This window comes from Pangasianodon hypophthalmus, chromosome 29 (genome assembly GCF_027358585.1).
Source record: "Pangasianodon hypophthalmus isolate fPanHyp1 chromosome 29, fPanHyp1.pri, whole genome shotgun sequence".
Lineage (NCBI taxonomy): Eukaryota > Metazoa > Chordata > Actinopteri > Siluriformes > Pangasiidae > Pangasianodon > Pangasianodon hypophthalmus.
Genome location: NC_069738.1, coordinates 1261731 through 1288312, shown reverse-complemented (window position 1 = coordinate 1288312; position 26582 = coordinate 1261731). Strand labels below are relative to the sequence as shown.

Sequence of the window (26582 nt, the reverse complement as noted above, 5' to 3'; positions counted from 1 at the left end):
CATTAGCAACCTATTAGGGGCCAGACAACTGACAGCGCACAGAGATCAAGTAAAAAGGAGGCTTCAACTTTTGGAACGGGTAGTGGAGGTTGTGAAAGTAATAGGGAAGAGAGGTCTACAGACAGGTAGAGAATGAGGCTGCATATACACTGGACATCAATAGCATTGACCATGGAAATTTTTTGGAGATGATAATTTTATTGGGAAAGTATGATGTCTGCTTGAAAGAGCATCTAAGCAATGTTATTGAGAAAAGCAAAACATTGCATGCATTATCAGGATCAAGAGGCAGAGGTTCCCTCATTACTTTACTGTCGAAACTACCATCAACTCTGTGATTGATACCATCCGCAACTTAATTCAGGAAAATATCTCCACTGACATCAAGAAAGCTGGGATGTTTTCTGTCCAGCTGGATACAACCTAGGACATAACAGGACAAGACCAATGCTCAGTCATTTTGAGGTATGTGACTGATGTTGTTAGTGAGAGACTTGTTGCAGTGGTCCATTGCCATGCGTCCACTGGACAGTCTTTTGTGAATTTGCTGACAGAAGTCCTTGACCATTGAACCTGGATATAAGCATATGCATTCCACAGACAGGGCTTCAAACATGCAGGGGCAGTACAGAGGCTTCTCTGCACTGCTGGCCTCACAATCCCCCAGCCACATTCATGTATGGTGCTATGCACATGTCCTCAATCTGGTGTTGTCTGAGACCACTAAAATAGTGATTGAGAGTGGATCAAAAAATATTTGGATCATTTGGAAAGCCTCAAGACTGTCTGTACATTGATGTGGTGTCCACGCTTGAAGCCATACAAGAACAGAAGTCAGTGAAAGCAAATGTACGCACCAAAGCCAGAGGGTACAAAGAGAGCCTACTCAGGTATGAGTCAATTCTGACAGCTCAGTTGTTTCTCCGCATGTTTGAGCATACAGGTCCACTCTCAAAGTACCTGCAGATGGGAGGAATGGACATCCTCTCAGCCCATAGGATGGTCATGTCAACACATGATGCCCTTAAACAGATATCAAGAGACTTCCATGCTGTCAAGGATGCTGCTGACAACTTTGTGAAATGGGCAAATTAAAAAATTGAGCAGCTGGATGAGGAGACAGACATCAAAATTAGATTGCACTTCCACAGAAAAGAATGAAGAAGAAAAAAACATTCCAGGAGAGATGGCTCATGATGAGACCATGAATGATGCAGAGAAAGCCTATGAGGTGAAGGTTCATGATGAAATTCTTGATACAGCTATTGAGGCCATCCACAGATGATTTCTGACCCATGGCACACTTTATGCAGATTTGTCCTTTCTGGATCCTAAAAACTTCCCTCTGATCCAAAACAGTGCTCTACCTGAATCTGCACTTGAAGATCTGAGCAAGTACCTGGTTAAATTTGATAGCAGGGCAACAGCTGACAACCTGAAGTCAGAACTGAAAAGCTTAGCAGGCCAGTGGAACAAGCTGAAACAGTCTCCATTGGAGGAGTATACAATCAGGACAATGGAGGAAGGACCTGATGGCAAGGAAGAGGAAATGGATGTTAAAAACAAAAGCTGTGAGTCCTACAAAGAGTGCCCAGTGTGCTGTTTTCAGATTCTCCAAAGATCCAACATGCTCACAGATGCATATCACCTGCTTGGAATTGCATATAAGTTCTTACTGACACTCTCAATAACCCAGGTGGCCTGTGAACGATCATTTTCAACGTTGAAATACATAAAGAGCAAGCTCAGGAGTTGTCTGTCTTCCAGTCAATTAGAAGCCTTCATGTTGATGGCCATCGAAAAGGACATTCTTGTGGATTTGGACACAGACACTATAATTGACAGAGTAGCAGAGAAGAGTGAGATGATGAAAAAACTGCTGTTATAGCAAGGTGAGATGAAATAATTTGTATTGTTTAAAAATTATTCATAATGATTTTTACACTGAAATGTTTACACTGAAGGTAATGTGATCACATGACTCATTATTCCCCCTCCACCTCTTTCAGGATGTCCTCACTTGTGTGGTTCAGTGTTCATTGTTATAGTGATTTTAGATGGCCATGCTGCCTTTCACTAAGTATATAGTACATGCAAATCTATCCATATTGTTCTATATTAAAGATACCAGTATTATTGTGTAACTATCATGTATTTCCTGTGATTCATCAGTCAAATTAATCTCACCTTTGTCTCTGTGACCCCCACCCTCCACCATCTCTCCTAAAGGCTGTACTCATTTGTTTGAAGAGAAGATTTATAGCTTAACTGGAGTGATATACACATGCCATTTTTGCTTTGTGAATTTGCAAATACTTAAGTTTCAATAATAAAGATACCAGTACTGTAATCAAGTCAAGTCATCTTTATTTATATAGTGCTTTTTACAATACAAATTGTTTCAAAGCAGCTTTACAGTGGTAATCACTGTGTTTGATAATTGATTATTTATTAACTTATTCTCTGCCTTCCTCTCTTATTCTTCTATTACTCAGATTACTGGCAACATTTTAAATTCTAGTATACGTTGTACACAGTTGCATACTTATATTTTATTAAATAAATTAAAATTAATTCAATAAATACTTTGACCTTAAGCTTCTTTTCTTTGGGAATATATATATATATATATATATATATATATATATATATATATATATATATGTATATTCGAGTCTCAGGTCCGGCAGGGATTGTAGGTGGGGGGAGTGACTGACCAGCGCTCTCTCCCACCCTCAATACCACGACTGAGGTGAGACCCTTGAGCAAGGCACCGAACCCCCAACTGCTCCCCGGGCGCCGCAGCAAAAAAGGCTGCCCACTGCTCCGGGTGTGTGTTCACTGTGTGTGTGTTCACTACTGTGTGTGTGCACTTGGATGGATTGAATGCAGAGCACAAATTCTGAGTATGGGTCACTGTACTTGGCTACACGTCAGTTCACTTCACAATGAAGTATATACACATTAAGATACAGAGGTTCAGGATTAAGTGTCCCATTTCACCAATATTCATCATATTTATAGATCTCCAGACTGTAAATCAGTGCATCACACTAAAAGCCCACACCCAGGGGCAGAGCTGGGGAAGGAGAGTATTTTGATTTTAAATTTTGATTTGATTTTATGTCAGTTCCAAATGTTTATTAATGGAGGTAAATAACTAAACACACATACAGTGGAGCGATGTTTAGAAAAGGGAAACAATATTCTAATTACTCTATATTTACAAAAAAAGGATAGATCAGTTGTCATGGTGTTGTTTTATTCGTTTTTGAAAAAGGTGTTTATGGCAACGTTATGAGTATGGCGAGGCTGGTTAATGGTACGTTATGCGTTGATGACGAAACACATTCATGCCATCACAGTGTATCAGCGCTTCTCTACCACGTACCTCAATGACAAGTATAAAACTGCCACTGAGTGTCACTACAGGGCCAGAGTAACATCACCTAATACATAGGCAAGTCTGTGTGTGTGACAGAAATGTTAGCAAAATTTAATCCAAACATGAAGACATGCAGTTGAGGCTTAAAACCATTAATCATAACAAAAAGTAGAAATGATGCAGTGTGCACATGACTGTCCTGCGACTAATTACTGTTTGACCAAACTGCTCATTTTTCTGTAATTCCTTTGGACTAGCATTTTTGTGATTGGCCAGTTAATTTAGTTTCCAATTGGTTTTAAATCTAATCTCAGGGTTGTCTAATCTCTAATCTCTAATGTCTAATCTCTCTGAAATGTTCATCTGGTTCAAACTTTGGCAACAACAACAACAACAAAAGACAAAAACTTCAAGCTGTACCTCACCTACAGAAGATGTGCTTCTGGAACTGCTGCTATTTTCTTTTCCTCTTGACCTACTGTAGGTGTGCCGCAATTTTCCAGCAAACACAGAGAATATACCACAAAATATAAGGCTACAAATGTTTATAAAGCAGTGATGGATAACAAAGGGGACTTCACGATAACAATTTATTTGCATTCATAATAAATAATTTTTGCACATACTTTAAGAGAAATTAGCATCTTTGAATGAATTCTCTGCAGGGGAATGTAGGAGAATTATTGTCAGAGTGGAAAGTTTTAACCACAGTGTGCGGTAACTTGTTTTTCTTACACATTTTGTTCCCTGCTTACGCAGAAACACATCAGGGGTGGCGTGCGATGTGTGGTTTCAGTCTGACAGCATGTCTTTCCGTAAACACTTGAGTGTATTGAAAAGAACAATGTTTAAAATAATTATACATCGGCTTGATGTAGTTACAATGAAATCACAGTCCTAGAGTTTTTAAATTAATGCAAAAAAAGGTGAATAATCAGGCAGTAGTGCAGTAATTTTAATTTTATTTCATAATTAAAATAAAATTGATGTAATATAATGTAAAGAAACACTAAATCGTAATAATGGTAGTAAATGGTAAGCATGTAATGATGACATAATTTGATAAAGTATAATATATAATGATAAAGTATAATATATAATGATAAAGTATAATATATAATGATAAAGTATAATATATAATGGTGTCTCGATATGACACACTTTCAATACATAATAATACAAAAATAAGCATTTCCTGAAAACTCACCTTGGGTTCCACTTACAACTGATCAAAAATATTCACCATTAGAAAAGTACAATAACTAAAATCTGAATAAAGACAGTGTTTATGTGATCCATTCAGACTTTCAGCAGCATATAACAAAAATGTTCCACTCCCTCTGCTGATTTCTTTATCCTGGAGTGGATCAGTAAGAAAGGCTACCAGAGTGCAGCATTGGCACACTGTTTCAGTCCAACACTCACTGGCGATCAGTGTCAGAACTTACTGGGAAGCGAAAGTGCTCCCAAACACCCAAGACTCAAAGACTTAGGGGAATCCTCCAGTTCCTGCCACTATGCTAACATATTAACTTGTAGAGTTCTGTATCTGAATCTCAGAGTTTACATATCTAAGCAACTATAAAACCAGATTAGATTTAATTTGGCAGATTTATATGAAGTACAGTGACTATCACCACATTCATTAGTTGGACTCCACTTTTGGTAAATCCACATTGAAACCACCTCAAATACTTAATAAACAAACATTTAAAGCTTCAGAAGCAGAATATGTATATTTTAAGTAAGTATTATATTTTAAGATAACGAAATCTTATTTTGTAAGTAAAGAAACATGTTCCTTGCACGTTATTGCTTTGTGTAACAGTACTCCTATTTCCACTCAGAAGACAAATATTCATAAAGCTCTGAGAGGAACAACATGGGGAACATTGTACGTTTTCAAACGTCAGAGTGAACATGGAGTGTGCAAAAGTCTTAGGCACCCTATGTTTTTTACTACAAATTTAGTTATAGCTGTGATTTATTGATTTAGTACAATAGAATTTTATATTTCTGAACATTAATTTTCCAACAAACAAATTTGAATGTTACAGAAAAATGTTTGTACGTCAGTAAAGAAAGCAACGTATAATGTAACACACCACTTCTGAGACAAAAAAAAAACCAGAAGGCTGCTGGGTTTCCCCCAAAAACAAAGCATGTGTTTTGGCTTCAGTTCTCGCTGAATTATTTAGTAAAATGTACAAGTGAAGAACTTAATGGGACTTTGTCCGTCCCTCTCAACAGTATTTTGCAGGTTCGAAATAATTTTTTTTTACATGTTTTCTGTATATAATGTAATTTTCTATAATTATTCTAAATTCCTAATGATTTACTCTCACTTACTGTATTTCCACATTTCAGAATGCTGAGTTACAATAAAAACAATCACACTGGTTCATTGAAAAAATGTTTTTATTACACTTTTGTTAGTAAGTATTTTTGTGAAAGAAAATAGCAAAAAAAAAAACAGATGGGAGAAGCAGAAGAATTAAATGTGACGAACTGTATTTGCAGCTTTTAGTAATACACTGTAGTGATGTTCCTGTGGTGTGAGAAGATGTCCGCTACAGAACAACCAACAGCAAGAAGACTGGCCTCCTACAGCCCACACCACATAACCACCACCATAGCACACATCTGTAGCTTTATTACAACTCACACATTTAAAAAATATATTTCTACTTCTTCCTAATTAAAAAGTCATGCAAGAAGAATTTCCCCATTCAAGGATTATAGACAACACTAATACTATAATTATCTCGGACTGACCTTCTCTCCATTCTCTGTTCCATATTCATGTCAAAACAGTTGCTCATTCTTTGCATCTCTTCTTGGTGGTTATGTCTAAAAAGAGTCTGCCTAGAATTTCCATGCTTCTCAGCTTTAAAAAAGTTACTGATCGCCTCTGTCTCAGCACAGTTACCAGGGGGATTTGGATGGTGTGTGTGATCAGGAAGAGAATAAAGCTGATTGCAGCGCTTACAAGGTGGTTTCAGCTTCCTCATGTCTGCCACTGCATACGCTCTACACTTCACTGTATCTGGGAGTTTTATACTACGTGGTTCTCCAGTGTCATCAGGAAACACAGACATCACAGCAGAGGAAACTTTGAGATGCCAAACATGCACACAGGACACAGCAGTCATGATCTTTCTCGCTGTGTCACTTCCACAGGACAGAGAAGCTCCGTAGTATCTGGACACACCGTTCTCACAGATGCATATGACGGTGGAAATTAGCGGGGTTTTTTTGCCACCAAATCCCTTATAGTTCTTCAGTGTTTTGAACAGTTTATCCTTCACTGTGTCTTCATTATTTTGACCGTAGCATTTCAGAACCTGGAAATATAGTTTTAAAATGCAAATTGCAATAAAAATGGCATCAAACTAGTTTGTTCCAGAATTGGTCCAGAACTGCAGAATGATATTTAACAAACAATTTTCATACATATATATATATATATATATATATATATATATATATATATATGTATATATATATATATATATAATTTGTTTAAATATAAATCATATGTTTCACTAACCAGCTCTAGAAAGTAGGAGAAAGGAGTCTGTAGAGGCACATGGGTTCGGTAACGGTTGAATGGACCTGGGAACAGCTCCACGGTGTAATTATAGCTGTTTTCAAAGATGTCCTGTGGGTTGTACTTTGCTGGATGAATGTTCCCTAAGAACAGGATGCTGTGGAGCATCTTGAGATAAAAAAAAATCAGTGTCATAAGCCTGAGCCCTACTGAGCCCCTAACAGGTCACTTTTTTCAGGTCACAGTACAGGTGCAGGTCACAATTTCACTTTTTTATTATACTGTTGTGTTCCCTCACAATCATTTTTGCATTCCCTCCAATTTGTTTCAACATCTTCATTTCATAAAACTCCTATTAGATCCAGCTCATTATGATAATCAATTTCAGAGTGTACTTTAGTGTTAATTACTAATTATATAACCAGGAGTACTAAACAGTGACAATCTAAAAATGACAATGAAAAAAAAAAAATAGAAACCTTATTGTGACCCATTAGGGGCCCAAACACCACAGAGAGAATCAAAAGACTTTCCAAGGGCAGCTTGGAAAATAGTATTAATAAGAGACACTGCTGATTAAATCCACTTTTTCCCCATTTACGTTTCAGGCTCAAATAAATTATACCTCAGGGTCATAGCTGTATACATTCTGTAATGTTATAGAGAAAAGAGCAGGTCATTTTTAACTAGCTAAATGCAGTGTTGATTATGTATCAGCCCAATTCTTATTCCTATGGAAGAATTGAAGATGTTTTAAGATAATTGCTAAAAATTTTCCTCCAAAAAAAAATTTGTAAGATTTACTAATTTGTTATATTTCTTACCTCATCCCAACGACAGCATTTTAGGGCCACTGTTTAAAGAAAAAAATTCAAGATTTCATAATATTTCAAGAAAAAAAGTCATAATATTTCAAGGATAAAGTAGTAATACTATGACTTAATGGTGAGTCCATGTGCGCTCGATTGCTGTACTGAGTTACAGCTGTTACGCCTCTGATGAACCATTGAAAATGTGATTTCTCCTTCAACAAAAGAGACCATTTCTACTAAATCCATGTGCTTCTTTCTTCTAAATAAACACAGTTATTACACAGTCATTTCAAAGTTATAATAATAATAATAATAATAATAATAATAATAATAATAATAATAATAATAATAATACATTTCTTTATTTGTAAAGTAAAATTGCAACGTTATTGTCAAAATATTTAGACTTTTTTCTCATAATATTAATACTTTTTTCTTGAAATTTTGCAATTTTTTCTAAAAAAAAAAAAAAAAAATTCTTGAAATATAACTTTATTCTTGATTTTTTTTTTCTTCAAACCGTGGCCCTAAAATGCTGTCATGCGTCCCTGACTCAACACATACCACCCTTTAAGAGTGTGTCTACTGGTTGTGGACTCTTGGCTGTCAAGTGGCTGTGGCATTGCTGGGATTTGTACACTAAATGTAATTATACACATGTGACTCACAAGTTCACTGCAATCTGGAGTCTTACTTTAAATGAACCACTATTCAGCAGTATCACAGCAGTAGTACAACCAGGAAAATACAAGAAACATTTCTATCAATAGAAAAAAAAACAATAAAATTGCAAACATTTGCTCATACTATACCCACTTCACAAACGCTTACAACCGTGGCCAATCCAACAATGGCCAACTTCACAAAACAGAAGACATCTTATTGTCTTTTAATGATTCTAAATGTCAGGTCACATTTACTTTAGCGTATGATCCAATCTATAGAGGAAGGAAGAACAATTAATCCTGCTGGGCACAGACAAATTGTCTTAATTTCTCTCTTTTCTCAATTTTAACCTCTTCTCTCCGGTCCTGATTTAAACCTACCCAGATATGATGAACAATTATACTGTAAAGTAACATGTATAACACCACAAGTCCTTAGTTGTAGCTATGAGGGCTGATGTTTTATTAGAGATTTAAAATAAAACCACCATTTCTATTTTCATGTTGATCTCTTTCATATGTGGTACTTGAACTTTTCCTGTTTATATTGTCCCTAGATGCACAGCCCAAGTGAACACACGTGTTAAAGCAGGATAGGTTTGCACTTACCTTCTCTAGTATTTGATTCATGTTCAGCTGATCATCACCGCCGAGTTCAGTTCTACTCACTAGCGCTACGGCTTCAAAGAAGAGGAATCTTGCATTTTGGGGAAATTTATCTTTAATGAGCTGTGATTGTGCCCTGTGAAAATAAACATGGGTTAGTGACAGAAAATTGAGTGAACAGCTCTCCTCTTCACTGTGAGGTCCTTTATAACATGACAGCAAAAAAAAAAGTTATATTAATTTCATAGAACATCTTTCAATAGTAAACACAGAACAGTTTCCTGGTACAGTACACTCTCCTTCAATTCTAAGTTTTTATTTATCAGAGTTTTTAATTTATCAGGGTGTTTTATTTATCATTTATCAATATTCAGAAACCAGGTGAAAAAAAAAAAAGTACGCCCTTCCTACTTCTACAATCATTAAGAGAGTAAACAGGTAGGAGTTACTGATGAAATGCACAAGATTTGTTAATCATCAAGAAGTGTGACTACCTCTATAAAAGCAGAACTCTTGGTAGTTTTGTTTTCTGGAGCACTCATGTGTGTCTCTACATCATGTCAAGAAAAAAGAACATCAGCCATGATCTCAGAGAAGCAGTTGTTGCTGTTCATCAATCTGGGAAGGGTTATAAGGCCATCTCCAAACAATTTAAAATTCACCATCTACAGTGAGGAGAATTCAGTCCAAGGTCAGACTGTTTAATGGCCAGAGATATAAAGAAAAACCTACAGGCCTCTGTAAGCACACTAAATGTTAATGTTCATGACAGCACAATCAGAAAAAGACTGAAGAAGTATGGCTTTCATGAAACAGGAAAATGATCCCAAAAACACCAGCAGAGGCAGTGGTTGCTCAACAGTTAAGGCTCTGTGTTCTGATTAGTAGGTTGGGGGTTTAAGCCCCAGCACCACCCAGCTCCCACTGTTGGGCCTTCGAGCAAGGCATTTAACCCTATCTGCTACAGGGGCGCTGTATCATGGCTGACCCTGCGCTCTGGCCCCAGCTTCTTAACAAGCTGGAATATGCAAAGAAAAGAATTTCACTGGGCTGTGATGAATAAAGTCTTCTTCTAAAAAACCAACATCCAAATGGCTAAAGAAGGAAAAAATCAGGGTGTTGGAATGGCCAAGTCAAAGTCCAGACCTCAGACCCATTGAGATGCCGTGGCGGGATCTGAAGAGAGCTGTGCATAAACGAATGCCCTCAAACATCAATGAACTGAAGCGATGCTGTAAAGAAGAGTGGGACAAAAATTTCTCCAAAACAATGTGAGAGACTGATAAACTCCTACAGAAAATGTTTACTTCATTATTGTTGCTAAAGGTGGTTCTTATTGTTTAGTGGTTCTTATTGAAAGTTATTTTAATGTTTTTATGGTTTGTATCAGTCCTGAAGGAAGAGCAGGATCAGAGACGATCTTAGCTGCTTTCGTGTTTAAGTCTCTGCCTCTGACCATCTACTAAAGATGGAATTTTTAAACTCCTCACCACATCTCTTTCCTCTATTGCTCTCCTTTCTATAAGTTCAGTGTAAACAAGCACACTGTTCTAGCGTGGAGCATGCAACCACACTTGCACATATGCACATGCACATATACATCCTCTCCACACACACACACACACTCACACACACACACTCAAACACTCACACACACTCCCTCCTCCACCTTTCCTTCGTGCATTCGCTTTGTCACCCATACATTATGGGTGCAGGGATTGGTAGATACTCAAAATTCAAAATTCACTCTACGTCACATACCATGAGGTTGTATTCAAAAAAATGTTGTAAATTTGTAACTGTTGGTCTTTCAGCATTTCAGAACTTTCCCAAAACATGAAACTGTTATTTATCGTTCACAACAAAAGCCATCTAATAATATTTTATTTACTGAAGTTCTTTTTGGTTTGTTATATTTCAGAAAGTTCAGAAAAGTTCCTGGACACACTATCAGAATCTATTATAAAGTTGGAATCCTGTAAGATTTTCATCATCTGTCAAAAAAAAAATGTTAATATTAAAAAATAATTGAAATAAGTGAAATAAAATATTTACATGATAATTTGTAATGAGCCCAGCAGAGAAATGCTGCTCTGTGCACTGCACGTGATCTTCACGGGTAATACAGAGCAGTGGCTCTATAAATTAAAACTTGTAATAATATTGTGTATATATATATATATATATATATATATATATATATATATATATATATATATATATATATATATATATAGTAATAATATTGTATTATTACTTCTATTGCTTGTACAGAAATATGGTAGAAATATGGTTTTATTTTGGATCTCAGTAAGGCAGTGTTTGTGTCAGGTCAAACAACTGAAAAACTGCATAGTGCATCTCTGATTCATATAATGTTAATGAACTAGTTCTTTTTTTTAAGTGCAGTGAGCAGGGTTGCCAGGTGTATAATGTCAGTGTATTGCAGATAAATATTACAAAACAGATATCTTCCCCAACGCTAACTTATTCACTACGTAAAGAGGATAAACTGAAGCGCAATGTGTTTAAACATTTTAGACTTGTTTCGAGTTTTTTGTGCAGTTGTTATTTAGTAGTTATTTAAGGTTGAACCTGACAAAACCTGGCAACCCTCCCCATGACCCAAGGTTTCTTAAAAAAAAAAAAAAAAGTTTCTTTACTAAAAAAAAAATAATAATAATTACTTTAAAAATTACTGTCTATTATTCATAACCTGTATTCATATTCATTTAGGATGCATTATAATAAAGTATCTGTATTTATACACCTTTCATATGTACAGTGTTTTACAGAAACCACCAGCTGCTGGTCATCTGTTTCAGTTCAATGTTAGAAATGTTAGATCAAATAACTAACTCGATAAAATAGCTGATGTGGTATTGGAAATTAATAAAATTCATATTAAAAATAAAATCATATTATTAAAATAATATTATGAATAAATATGAACTCAGTTCATTATGACAATTCTGAAATTTATGTAAAAATAAACTCTTAAATAAAGATATATCTTCAATTAAGAGGTGAAGTCTTCAAAATGATGTTATATTAAAGAAAAACAGAATAGAGCTCTTACCAGTACTACCTTGTTTATTTGATCTAGCTGCTGTAAATGAGAGAACTGAGATATTCTATAGCATAACAGTAAACTAGTATGAGATTTGCAGTTTGCATATTGAGGAATTTTTGTAGAAAGATTGCATTCTAAAGTAATAAAACTGATTCGATCGACTACGTGTGGGCCTTTAAGATGAGCAGAAATTACTCCAGTGACAGAAATGGCTCCTAGGCTACAGAATCAAATCTCATGAAAGCACTTTATCTACAAACTAACAGGAAAGCGTGTAATAAGAAGCAATTCAACTGCAACCAAAAATACATAAAAATACATTCAATCATTAATCATTAAGTTCAAAAATAAAAAGTTGACAAGTTAGCTTAGCTTACCTCTGTTCCCTTGTGTCAGTCATCCTTTTTTTTATGAGGGATAGATGAATTTACTCAGGAATTCTGAGATAAATTTCCAGCAACTGACTAATAAATGTCTCTCACAGTCGTCCAGTCAGTTTTCAGCAAAGCTGCACCTCTCTCTCTCTCTCTCTCTCTCTCTCTCTCTCTCTTTCTCTGGGAAATGGTGAAAAAAACACTTCTAGTTTTCACCTCTGCATTTACCACACTGAATTTGCTGAGCCACAAACACATCTGATTTAAAGTCTGATTTAGCATTTATAGCCAAATGTAGCATTTATAATTGATTGTAAATTAATATTATAATTTAATTCTAACAGTTAGCCAGTGAACACAGAACACTGATGAACTTTAACATGAAAATGATACAAAACAGCTGGATTTGGCAAGTGACAGGAGGAGACTAGTGTTTGTCTTTGTTTTTATATAAAATACTAATGACTGTACTTGCACTAATGTCTATAAATTAATTGGAAGAGCTAGGTGTGTGTGTGTGTGTGTGTGATAAGACCACATGAAAGCAATGTTCAATGTTTCATTTCCAGTGTGTCGCTATTCAGGAACTTTAAACCTCATAGATTATTCATACATTGATTCTATCGATTAAAGCACTTTTCTCCTCCTAAGATGAAAATAAATGATGTGGCTTACCTTTCGTCAATAACCGTTCTTTATGACTGTTCTTTCCTCAACCATCTTCGAAGAAGTGATCAGTCTGTGCTGCTGTGGACTTCATTCAGATGTTTTTTTGTGTGGCACATGAAGTTGATGTGAGAAACCACAAATTGCCATCAGTGGGTATAAATGACACAATACATACATACAAACATATATACAGCACTGTGCAAAAGTCTTAGGCACTGTATTGTTTTTTAGTACAAACTTTGTTATAGATGTTTATTTTCTGACTTCTACATTATTGATTCAGTACAAAAACATTTTAGATTCCAAACATTAGTTTTCCAGCACAAAATGAAATGTTACAGAAAAATGTTTGTATGTCAGTAAAGAAAGCAGCAGATTCCATAAGAGACACTTTTCAGATAAAAACATAATGAAGGCTGCTGGGTTTCGCTGCAGAAATAAGAAGCGAGTCGACAGTCAAAGTCTCCAGAAGAACTGTGGCTGCTTCTGCAAGATGCTCAGTAACACTTCCAGCTCATTTCCTTATAAAACTGCACACACTGCACCTCACATACTGCTTTATTTATTTAAAGTGAAGGATCGTCACATTAAATACTGACTTTGTTTCATTTATTACTGTTTACTGCTCTTTATAGGATTTTTAAAATGTAGAAATATTTAGTTTCATTATTTATGAAGGCATCTTTGCTCTAGAGCATTTCTTTGCATGTGCCTAAGACTTTTGCACATACTTATAGTTGTCCAATCAGTCAATCATGTGGCAGCAGCACATCGCATAAAATCTGGCAGATAGTGTGAAAAACCAAACCATTGTTGATGAGAGTGATCAGAGGAGAACGAGCAGACTGATCTGAGCTGACAGGAAATCGCTTCCACCCACAGAACTGTCGCTCACTCAGCGTTTTTTGTTTTGTTTTTTGCATTCTGATGTTTGATGTGAACATTAACCGAAGCTCTTGATCTGTATCTGCATGATTCTATGCATTGTGCTGCTGTCACATGATTGACTGATTGGATCACTGCATCGATGTTTGTTAGGAGCACCTGCACACCTAAAGTGTCTATCCTAATCTTACAATATATTAAAAATATAGGCATAATGACGATGTTGATGATGATGATGAAATACAGCCCCATACTGCTTTACAGATCAATGCTTTATTTCAAAATTATTAAAAAAATATATACATTTTATATACAATACAGATTTCATCATTCAAGCAAAAAGATGATTTATTGTATTATGCATCTCGTGCTGGAAAAAGAACAGAGCAGATTATTTAGATTTACAAATATTTTTTAAAAGATAAGATTTTTCAAAACTTTTTTTCAAAAAATATTTTTTTCACTAGTTGTATTTTTTTTTTCAAAATTAATTTTTATTTCAGTGTGTGCCAAGAAAAAAAAAGGTTTTTCCCTTTATAATTTTGAAATAAAAAATGAATGAAAGTAAAATACAGGAGTTCTTGTACCTTTTCATCATTCTATGTTTGTGTCAGTAATAAAAAAAAATATATGAATAGTTATTTGATTGTGGTTTCAAAATCCAGGCAGGAGAAATAATTCATTTCATTTCATTCATTTTTATGAGCAGAAATTGCAAATACAAAACTTAAAACACTTTTTGTACATCAAAAAATGACATTTTTAATTTCATTCAATCATAAAATGAGTCAGCCTGAAGCACCTTTGAGTCTAATGTGATTGTGTTAAGTAGCTTATCAGTGATAAAACGGTAAACGAATTAAAACTTATTTGTTGATCTAAAAAAAGGAAAAGAAACACAAGATATTTTTAAATGTTGTATTTCATTTACTCATTATAAAAAACACAAATGTTTTTCTTTTCTCCTGCTTGTATTTTTAAACCACAATCAAATAAATGTTCATGTTTTATTTTTTTTATTTCTGTTACTGACACGAAAAAACGATGGCCACTCAGTCCACAGACGTACGGGAAGCAAACAGAGCTCCTGAGAACGTGTGCGCTGAGATGTTTTTTATAGAACAGGAAGTATTTACACAGAACAAAGTGTGCAATATCTGCAGAGACGAAGGCGTCAGCAGAGAACAGAGGTGGTGGTTGAAACAGGTCTGACACAGGTCTGACACAGGTCTGCTTTCTGCGGTGCTGTAGAAAAACACAGGAACAAAAAAAAAACTGAAACAAACTGCAGAATGAGAATAATATTTTGAGAATTGTTATATAAAGCAGATTGATGTGAGACATTCTGATTTCCTTCTTGTGCTTCCTAGTCTTTCCTCCATAAGTTTCACATCACCAGACTTTAAGTTTAGTTTCTCTCATTTACTCAAGTGATTACTAAATTATTACAATTACTAAAAATTACTATTGCAGTTACTAAAGTTTTTGTATGGGTGAAAAATGCTTTTTCATTTTTTGAATAATCATTGGCCCCTTGAGTAACATTAAACATTGGACAACAGATCTTACATTTCATTACATAGCTTATTGAGAATATTCTTTAAGCTACAGTGAAACTAAACAACAATTTAGCATGATAATGCCTTACACACTTACATTGTTTATGTCTTCTGTGATGTTTCAACTTGTGGTTCCCCTTTACGAAGTCGTCTTCACCCATGTTGAAGTGTGTGCTCCATGTGGAGGATTTTTTTGGCATGTTTCTTCTCCTGTTGCCTCCACATCGCTCTTTATTACTTGACATTCTGCTTGGCTGCTGCGTGAGAATGGTACAATGAATAAAGTAAAACACTTTTTAAACACATACAGAGACTCAATAGCTACAGAATCCAAATTTTACATTACAAAAAATAATAATAATAATTCACTTGTGAAAAAAACATGAATAAAAAATAAATACACATACATCAAGAACGCATGGGTAGATGCAATTAGATATGTATTTTCTGAATGAAATATCCAGTGCTGGCAAGGAGCTGTGTGGGGTGTAGGGATGAATAAAGAAAGGAAGAAGGAAAAAAGAAGTGAAATAGAAAAAAGGATGATGAGAAAAGAAATGAGTAGAAAAAGGTTAAAAAGTGAAAAGGCAAGGAAAAGGAAGAACAGGAGAATGATGAAAATATGACAAAAAATACATAGTATAAGATAAAAAGATATAAAGAAAAACAGACAGAAAGAGGGAAGGAGAAAAAGAAAAAGAGTACAAAGCAGAGAGCGTGATGGAGAGACAGAGGTCCTTTACAAAATAGCATTTGGTTATTTCTTTCCATTAAAGCCTATTATAACTGAAAATGACCTTCCAACAACAGGTCTGTGAGAAATAAACAATATACAACTTTTCAAACAATTTACCGATATCTTATACGCTTTCTTCTTCAGGTCCTTTAGCTTTTCCTCACAAAGCCAGTCTTTGAAGACTCATTAAACCACCTAATTCAGTACATGACAAGATGTTATGGAATCCTTTATAATGAAAATGGTGAAGGGGAGGAGATCTTGTGAGATGATCTGGAACATTGTGAAAGGGGTTGGATTCAGTGGGCAGGATGTTTTCTGTAGAAAGCGGAGAAGATGTTTTAAAGAAAAAGGAAGAGATGAGTGATCAGTGTAGGAGTGTAGGAATTGAGGTAGGAGGGAAGGAATCGCAGATTTTGCTAATCTTCTCATCAAAGAAGTCATCAGCATTCAGGGAGAATGGTGACAAAAGAGGCAGGGGGTTGAGAAGTGAAGAAAAAGTGTTGTTGATCTTGGGTAGATGCAGATGCTCCCAGCTTTCCCTTCCAGAAGGATGTCTTAGCATCTGACCCATCACATGAGAATTTTGACAAAGGAGAGCAGTGTGAGAAGGACCAGTATCAGGTTTTGATTGCCTCCACTTTCTCTCAGCTGCACTTAATTCTCTCTAATTGCCGTGATGAGGTGTATTGGTAACAGCTCGCTGCATGCCAGGGAGGAAGGAGTGCAACGGTCTTTATGTACAGTGTCCGTGGTGATACAAATAGCAAATACAAATAAAAAATATATTTATAACAAATATTTTCAACATCTCTTTAAGCAGATTCTGAGTTAATAAAGAGACATTTCCTGTTTTCCCTAGACAGATAAACACTTGGGACAGTCCAGGGAAAGGAGGCATCATGTCACACAGAGTCCTCTGTCACTTTACCTCCCTCCTCTCCTGGATTAGCAAGGCTCAGCAATCGGGATAGAAAGTCTGCAGTAACAGTGTCTCTTCCAGCTTTATATCTGACCATGAACTGGAATGGCTGAAGGGCAACGTTCCATCGAGCCACTTGGGCATTACGGTCCTTCATGGAATGTATCCATGCCAGGGCTCGGTGATTGGTCTCGAGGTTGAATTCCCTTCCCAAAAGGTAGGATCACAGGCTGTCCAAGGTCCACTTAATAGCTAGGCCCTCTTTCTCAATAGTGGAGTTTCAGGTTTCTCTAGGCAGGAGCTTACAGCTAAGATAGAGGATGGGTCACTCTTGGCCAGCATCTCCTTGGGCCAGTACTGCCCCTATCCCATTGGTGGAGACATCCTCTTGCACCAAGTTTGTGAAGTCTGGGCTCTACAGCACTGGAGATGTGCACAGGTGCTGTTTTAATTGCGCGAAAACCCTCTCACAGTCTTCCATCCAGTTCACTGAGTTCTTGACTGTTGTTGTGGTTGGATTTGTCAAGGGTACGGCTATACTGGAGAAGTGCGGTATGAATCTCCAGTACCATCCAACTAACCCTAGGAAGGCATGTACCTCCTTCTTGGTGCAAGATCTGGGACAGTTGCACATGGCCTCAACCTTGGCTTGTACGGCCTTGACCTTGGCATGTACTTGGCACTTCCAATTTGTTCAACGAGCTCAACGAACTCTGGAAAAGAGTTGAACAAGAGTGCTTATTGCCTTGGCTGTAGTGATCGTGCATAGAGGAAAAGCCCCAGGGTATTGTGTGGCGTAGTCACGTATGACCAGGATGTATTGATTGCCAGTGCTGCTTCTTTCCAGAAGTCCAATGATGTCCATGGCTATCCTCTGGAAGGGAGTAGAGATCATTGGTAACGGATGCAGCGAAGCTCTGGCTAACCTCAGAACAGCACTCGTTTTCTGACAAACAGGGCAGGTGGAACGATAAGTGAGCATAAAAATGGGTACAAATTTAGTGGTATGTTTTCTGATGTGCCAAATGTCCTGACCATGGTATAGTGTGTGCAAGGTGTAATATGGGTGATCTACAACAAGATGTTTAACATCATCCTACACCACATATAGAACTCCATTTTCAACAACATACGTTTCATGACAAGCTTCCTCCCCTTGTGTTTTGTAAAACAGTGGTTTCAGTGTAACATCGGCCACTGGTAATTGGGCAATATTACAAGGTATTTTCCAATTCCTGACCACCAAACCTTCAGTAGATACCTCCTGTATTGGACCATCCAAGTACTTCTCCTCTCGGAGCTGCTGACGTGATTTTCTTGGTTTATTGCTGCCCTGAAACAGACTAGCATCAAAGTCAGGCAGAGGCTGCAAACCAAACTTTGCTTTAGCCAACCGGGGATGACATGACAGCTTTAGTGGCACAACAAGTATTACCGTTTCCCAGCAGGTGTTTTAGTACAGGCATGTCCCACCCCAAAACCATATCAGCTGGCAATCTTTCCACCACTCCAACACACGTCAGGTATGATTGTTCATTTACATTGACAGTTACCTCTGTAGTAGGGTACATTTTCCTGTCACCATGGCAATGGTGTTTGCATAGCTAATTAGAGTCTCTGGGACATGACAAAGCGTTATGAGGGACATTGCATTTCCAGTGTCTATTAGTGCTTTAATGCCATGTCCACTAACAGTCACATCACAGTACTGTGCAACAAGTTCACATAAATTATCTTCACTGATGTCACCCTTCCTCGGTACATAACACAGGCTAGATATTTTTGGTTTACGCACTGGACAGGTCAAAGCTTTATGACCTGCTGACAATAAAAGTACACGAGTCCTTTGCTAAACAAAGTAAAGGAGTTGTTACCTTCATTGCCCTGCACAGTGACCCCCTGATAGTTGTCACCTGTTGATGTGGCAGTCCTCCCCGGTGTGCATTCAGGTACTGTGATGCAAAACGGGCAGCTGACAGACCATCTACTGGCTCATGCTCTCATACCAAGTTGTGACATCGTAGGGCAGCATGCGAAGCAGCTGTTCGAGGATGATGATTCCTCCCATTTCCTCCTTCATTCATTGTTCCGGTCATTGGTAGAGTCCCTTGAAACGGTGGTAGGTCTCGGTTGGCATTTCTCCCAGCGTTGCAGACATGTGTCGGAAGTGTTGATGGTAAGTCTCTGCCGAGATGTCAAATTTTTACAGCAGAGCCTCCCTCAGGTCACCATAGACGACAGTCTCCTCGGCTATAGTGATGTATGCCTCTAGCACCTTTCTGGTAAGTAGTGGCACCATCATGGCCCATTCCTCCTCCAGCCATCTCCAGGTCCTCGACAGACGCTCGAAACAAAGATAATAGTTCTCTATGTCCTCTCCCTCCTGGTATGCTGGCATTCAGGGCTCCTGGCATGGCACACCTAGTGGTTCAGGATTGACAGATGGATGAGGTCTCACCTGCTGTCTCTTAGCTGACGTCACCACATTGCACTGGGTTGCTGGAGTGAGGAGCTCCAACCGCAGACTCTGCATCAACTCCGGTGTTACTGCTGGCTCTGGTCATCTCTGCTACTGAATCGATTCAGCTGTTAAATATCAGGAGAAAAGTGTACAAAAGAGAGAGAACGCAGGAGGACTGGAGCTTGTTGGAGAGGAGGTTATAGTCTCAGAGGAGCATGAGAGGGGTGCCATCAGTAGGGAAAAGACTGAGAAGAATGCCATGTTCTTTAGTGAAGCTTCTTAGGGGACCAGGAGTGCAATATAGAACAATAATGTGAAGAATGCACCATCTCTGAGACAAATCCATACCTGTACCACCACCCCTGCCAATTTCTAATCGAGAGAAAGGCAGCCAATGAGCCAGCTAAAAGAGTATGGCTCTATAGAAGTCAGTGAGAGAAACAATACCTCAGTTTGCAGTCTCTGCTTAATAATGGCCAAGTCTATCAGATAGGATTCTTCCATGTGCTCCAGCATGTCCTGATGCTGCTTCTTCACTGCAACCTCTTTTGTTGATTTCTTCACTCTGTCCCATTCAGCATCGGTCTACAGAGGGATAGTAGGAAAGTTAAGCATGGCCTCAAGACCAAACATATACACACATCTTAATAAACTGTAAGAGTTAAAAAGCTACATTGCTTCTGGGTTGTAAGAAATGATAGTATACTGTATACTATCATAGACTGTAGATTTGACTAAATGGCTTAAAGGAAAAGGAAGAAGGTCACTGCTGATCAGAGTGCAATGGAGGACTGCTGCTTCACCAGTATTCATTGAATGCAAAAAAAATCTGAGCAAATATCTTGAACATAGGCAAATTTTCTTGTAGATATTTGTGCCTTAATCATTCATATTTAGAAGGAAGCAAAATTATCTGCCAATAGTATAAGACAATTTCAAGCTTAAAATTAGTAAATATGTCTAGAAATAGGCTTAATAGTCTTACATGTGTTATATGAACATAATAAGAGATATTACATAACTTTTCCTATCTTCAGGTAATGAGATCATTTTTTGCACTGTAAACAAGTTTAATAACCTTTACTTTGTGATTTTTAACTTAATGTTAAGCTCAAAGCCAAAGTTTATCAAGAATTTCTACTTATTAATCAAGTTTAATTTGATGAATCTATTGGCCATCTGCAGTCGATCTGTATATAGTACTGTATATACCAAATTTAATGCACTAATGCAGCAACACACTGTGCAAAATTTATGCTTAAATTTTGTACAGCACTTTGGCCAACAGCTGTTGTTTTTAAATGTGCTTTATAAATAAATATGACTGACTATATAGGATAACTTTCTACTCACCATGTCCTCAAAGCTTTGACCACGGTAGTATTGTTCGATGCCAGGAAATTGGAGACCATAGTCAAACAGCTCTTTCAGGCTTTTGGCAACTAGATGCATCTGTTCATCTTCATAAGCAAACACTTTCCCATCCTCACACACCATCAGCACCAGCTCAGCATAGAGGGAGTTACAGGGGAACTCCTCAAAAACACCAATCACCTCCATCTTCATGTTCTCTCTCAGGTAGTACTGCTCCCATTCCTCTAATATGTCAGGTTCATCTTCATATGACGTGTCTTTCAAAGATCCCACCCTGAAGTTGCATTTTTCCATGTTTTTTATTGCAATCTGTGACTGGCAATGAATCAAGACGACTTCTCTGATCTTCGAGAGGTAATCCCGTGGTGTAACTGAAAAATTAAATGATAGAATTTTATGATATACTCAGACAAGTCTCTAAACCAATTTAACATTTGTACAATCAATCAAGCTTTTATTGCTAGTGAGAGAAATAGTATTAATTACACCACGCCATTGATTAAATCTAGAGTCTGATTGGTCAGAAGGTGTTGATATTTCTATAAAAGCAAAAAGAACTTGTATTTCTTGCAGTTGCAGCTGATTTCTTTTACTGTACAGACTTAAATTTTTCTAAATGCTGCTCTGTCTAAACACACACAGTGGAAATTTTCAGAACATTTATCTTGATCTAACAGCATGCCTGTTCTCTTTCAGGTTCATATTCTCAACCCAGCATGAGTTTAGTCATCCATTATCAACCCAATTTAGGTCACAAAAATAAACCAGCATTTTTAGAGTGCAGTTTTGATAAGTTTGAACAAACGTAGGCCCCCACTTGTTAGCAGCAGCAGCTGGTGGTTTTTCACTGAAACCCACCCATCCATACACTCATCCATACACCATAACTCCCAGTGAAGCTGCGCATCAATTAATTTCTATGAGCGGTGCACCTACAGGCTTCAAAGGAGATTTTCACACAGGTTCCACTGTCCACTAAAAACAGTTTGTGTTAAATGAAAAAAGACTGTAATAACCGTAATACTGCAGGGGGATATTTTATAAATTGATTTGGTAACATATTGAATTTCTCCAGGAGTGATTAATAATACAGACACATTCCATTGCTGCATTTTAATAATATTTTACAGGACACCATGCTTCCTATGTAATCTAAAGCAAACAGGAGGCCAAGGACTAGGATTGAGAACAATTACAGATTAAGATTGTTGGTTGGATGGGTGGTAGTGGTGATAGTGGGTACTAGACTGACAGGAGAATTAGAAGTATGTCTACAGAGATTATTTCCAATTATACAAAAATGAGACTTGCATTCATTGACAATAAATACTTGGACAAACCTCAAACCAGGACGATATGGAAGCTAGTCTCACTTAGGAGAGATAACATGGGCAGTACCAAAAATAAAGAACATAAAACAGAACTAGAGTAGGCTGTATTTTAAATAGTTACAGGAGGAAGTTACCTACCCTGTAACCCAGGGGTTATCACCTGAGAGACCGCGGTCTTATTGCAGACCCAGTATTTCACGGGACTGAACTGAGCACATACAGTATACAAAGCTGATAAACATATTAAAAAAACCTAGCCATCGTTCAACGATTAAATACATGAACCATCTCGGTTTCTGTAGCAGACCCTCTGTTGATATTTGTCCAATCACTTGTATCTATTTACAGTAAATCCCTTGAAATGATCCTGGACATATTTGGTCAGAAACAAAGTGCTGAATGACAACAATAACAGAATGAATAATTAGGAATGGACAGAGCGGTATTGTTCTAATTTAAAACCTGTGATGTGTGGCGTCACTCAAAAGCGCTAACGTGAAGCACCACTACAAAACAAAACAAAACAAAACCACTTTGAATGACGAAATAAAATAAACCAACTCAAATGTTAATATGAACGGTGCACTGGAATGCTTCTGCGTTCTCTTACAGCCCAAGTGAAGACACATGCTCGGTAAGCTCAGACTTTAGTTCACCAAGATTTTTATGCGGCAAAAGAGCTCTGAAGAGGTTCACTGATCCTGCATTCTAACTTAAAGCTCAAAAAAATTAACTTAAAAAAGTGAAAAAGAGCATCCCTGCTTCTGCCCACAAACACTACGCTCTAACCGAAGCATTTTACAGTCAGCTCTATAAATATGTGCGCCCTGACAACGTTATGCTTATTTTAACTTTCTAACACAGTATATTGGAGTACAAATTAAACAATGAGTAAAAGTTCAAAGTGCAAACTTTCAGCATTAATTTGAGGGAATTTCCATCTAAATCAGGTGAACGGTGTAGGACTGACAGCATGATGCACCCTCCCCACCTCGCTGCTTTTAAAGGACCAAAAGTATTTGGACAAAACTGACAATTGTTGGCCATTTGTATGTTTCCTTTCTGTTTTGTAGTGAAGCATTACTGACATGTTTTTTCACTGTTTTTGTTTATTTTAGACAGGTAAGGCAGTGAGCTGATGACAGCCAGGCAGGCAGCTTACAGCGGGAAGTCCTCATATTAAAACAATCAGGTTACTGTGAAATGTGTTTATATTGTAATCTATAGACTGTTTTACTGTTTCAATATTAACGTAGGAAATAATATTATTAATGTGTTTACTAATGTAAGTACAAAACTACTAGCAATGTTTCACACACAAGGTTCCAATTGTACATAAGGTTTATTTTGTCCCATTTTTAAAAGTACTTTTGATTTAATAACTTTTAAAAGTTATTGGCTGTTAAAAGAACAGAAAGGGACTTTTCCTGTAAGGGTAGGACTTTGCGTCAGTCTGATAAAAACCAGCATAAGGAGGGGGGAAACCCAAGGAATTCACTTAATTTGCACTGGTGTTATTACACATCAGCTAATCCTGACATTCACTCAACACTTACAGTTTTCAACACCACATTTCATTTTTAACACACTACTAAATAGTATTTGCTTTTTTAGAATTTATCTAGAATATCTAGAATTCACAGCAGAACCATAGTGTAGCGACATGGTGCATTCTGCCTGCGCCAACGTTAACAGCGTTCTCACGTATTACAGCACTGAAACTCTGATTAATATCACAGTGAGGTGTAGAGCGTATGATTAATATCACTGCCTATCTGCAGCGTTAGGACCTGTGTGACTCAAAATGATTCATCGCGGGTTTAGTGTGATTAGAAAATGTCTCATGGGGGTTTAGTGTGATTCAGTGACTAACTCCACATCCCAAAAGCTATCTCTCAGTGTAGAGATCTACAAAAGTTAGAAAAAGAAAGGTCAATGGTGTGCAAAGCAAGAGCAATTGGACATAAGGAGTTATATAGTCTTAACAGAGATAAGCCCTTGTGAGTTCTCCTGATATATCTCTTAATGTTATATATATTTCTGTACAATTTGTGTACATGCCTGTGGTTTCATTTCTAGCGGTTTAAGCACACAGGTGTATTCACACAGTGTGAACTGCTGAAAATCAACAGGTGGTTTTGATAAAAAGGATAAGGCTCGTTCAGCACCAGCTGGGTTTGACACAGGAAATGTTTCTGAGATCAGATACTTAAAATCAACAACATTTGTGAAGCACTGAAACATGTAACTAGTCACAACACTCTACAAAACACTCCAAAGCTTAGCTCACGGGTATCATTTGATACTTTGAAATTACTTGTCACTTCACTTACTTAAATTACTTCACTTTTAAATTACTTCACACTTTAAATGATATCTAAAAGGTTTCACTTTTTGAACATTGATGAATTCATTTCTTTTATAAATTCATGCATGATTAAAATATTACTGATAAGCATATATGATCCAGACTGAGGCTTAGCAGAATGCAGAGAGTTTTGTCATTTACCTTTTTTGAGATCAGGCTGAAGAAAGTCCCTCACAATTTCAGTATGTTTACTAGATGGTAAAAAAAAAAAAAAAAAGAAGAAGAAGAAGAAGAAGAAGAAGAAGTGAGTAAAATAAAATAAATAAAAGCAGTCATTCTTATTAAACAATAAGTAAAGCACATTTAGCTTACCTCATGTCAAGAGATTTGGTTGTTTAAAAGAATAGAGTGGTGAAGAAGATGGGAAATTCCGTGGAGTCTAGAAATAGGTTACTGCATGACATGTTTTTAAAGTGGTTTCAGCCTCCCCTTCAGGCCCTCGAGCTCTGAATTAATCAGTCCAATGGATGGGCGAGACGTCACAGGCGGGGTGACGTAGCGACCCGGAAGCTTAAAAGCACGAGCGGTGGATATCATAACAGTAGACCCGTATCTGAAGAGCGTAGTGTGCGAACTGGAGAATAAGTAAGATGAGATCTCAATAAGATCAGAAATGTATGGGGGGGAGTGAGACCATGAAGTGCTGTGAAGGTGATGAGGAGAATCTTGTATTGAATACGAGAACGAACGGGGAGCCAGTGAAGTGTGTGTAGGATGGGAGTAATATGAGAGGATTTCTTAGAGAAAGTGAGAACCCTCGCTGCAGAGTTCTGGATATATGTAATCTGTTGATTTTGTCAACACCTTATTTAATAAATAACACCTATTTAATAAATAACACCTATTTAATAAATAACACCTATTTAATAAACACAGCCGCCTTCTCCTCCCAATCCTTAAACTTAAAAAAAAAAGAGAGAGAGAAAGAAAAAAGAATCAGCTTTTTTTAAAAAAAAAAAAAAAAGAAAAAGAAAGAAAGAAAAAAAAACAACAACATTTTAAAAAAGGGGAGGACGACTTCAAATAAAAAACGGAGAAAAAAAGAACGGAGGGCAACTTTAACTTTCACTTTAACTTTCACTTTAACTTTAACTTTAAATAAAAACTTTGAGTCAACGTAAAAAAGAGAACCAACTTTTAAAAAGAGGCAACTGTAAATAAAAACAGAACTTCAAAAAAAAAAAAAACAGGCAAAAATAAACTTTAACCCTAGGCTTCTTAGTGAAAGTTACCTCTTTTTAAATTAGAGTTGAGTTCATTTTTATAGATGCCACTTTTTAAAAAGTAAGTTAACTTGATTTTATTGAGCTGTCCTTTTTCAGGGCCACTGTGTAACTGCCTGTAACTCTGTACTGAAGTAGTATATGAAGATATGGATTCATTCTTTCATTTAGTACGACATTTATTCCACTGTACTGTATCATACAAAAGGAAGGTTAGCAATACTGGAAAAAGTGACAACACGCTCCGCTCTCCCCTACCATTTAACAACTGTATTTACAGTAACATTCACAACTTTTTTAATCCTTAGCTCCTTTCAGCCAGCCTCCAGTAAAATGTGATTTAAACTCATCAGTGTTGTAAGCCAGCGCCCTCTACTGGCAATGAATCCCTTCTGCTAGGGACAATTTAGCCTAGCTGATCAATTTGCCGGATTTTTGGAGGCTGGGAGGAACCCACACAGATTCTGCAACATATTTTGTGATCATTTCTAAACTAACCCCATTTCTGAAAGTTTTTCTTCTTTATATTGAATCAAGGATCTGAATAATGAGTGAAACACTGACCCTTCCCAACATCCATGGCCATCAT

At 36.9% G+C, this 26582-nt stretch overlaps 1 protein-coding gene across 7 annotated transcripts; it reads right to left on the bottom strand.

Moving 5' to 3' along the window:
- Nucleotides 1-5851: 5851 nt before the first annotated feature.
- Nucleotides 5852-25279, bottom strand: LOC113524029 (uncharacterized). 7 transcript variants are annotated; one of them, XM_053231447.1, is made up of 11 exons: nt 25083-25265; nt 24912-24961; nt 21051-21442; nt 20145-20282; nt 15676-15835; nt 13141-15264; nt 12469-12645; nt 9022-9154; nt 7760-8685; nt 6936-7103; nt 6446-6729 (listed from the first exon to the last, which is right to left on the bottom strand). In XM_053231447.1, exons 1-6 carry the CDS (start codon nt 25085-25087, stop codon nt 15194-15196), a joined length of 816 nt encoding a protein of 271 aa, XP_053087422.1. In that variant the 5' UTR covers nt 25088-25265; the 3' UTR covers nt 6446-6729; nt 6936-7103; nt 7760-8685; nt 9022-9154; nt 12469-12645; nt 13141-15193. The 7 variants fall into 7 exon arrangements, with proteins under 7 accessions (XP_026765943.3, XP_053087426.1, XP_053087427.1 ...); XM_053231448.1 differs by having other exon boundaries at nt 7760-7788; XM_053231449.1 differs by lacking the exon at nt 7760-8685 and having other exon boundaries at nt 15676-15832; nt 25083-25279.
- Between the last annotated feature and the right edge of the window lie 1303 nt (nt 25280-26582).

Coding starts and splice junctions, on each gene's coding strand:
- LOC113524029 (XM_026910142.3), bottom strand. CDS start 12,491: ATGACTGACACAAGGGAACAGAG. Junction 7,104..9,021: donor TGAATCAAATACTAGAGAAG/GTAAGTGCAAAC, acceptor TTTTATCTCAAG/ATGCTCCACAGCATCCTGTT. Junction 6,730..6,935: donor TCTCCTACTTTCTAGAGCTG/GTTAGTGAAACA, acceptor CTATATTTCCAG/GTTCTGAAATGCTACGGTCA.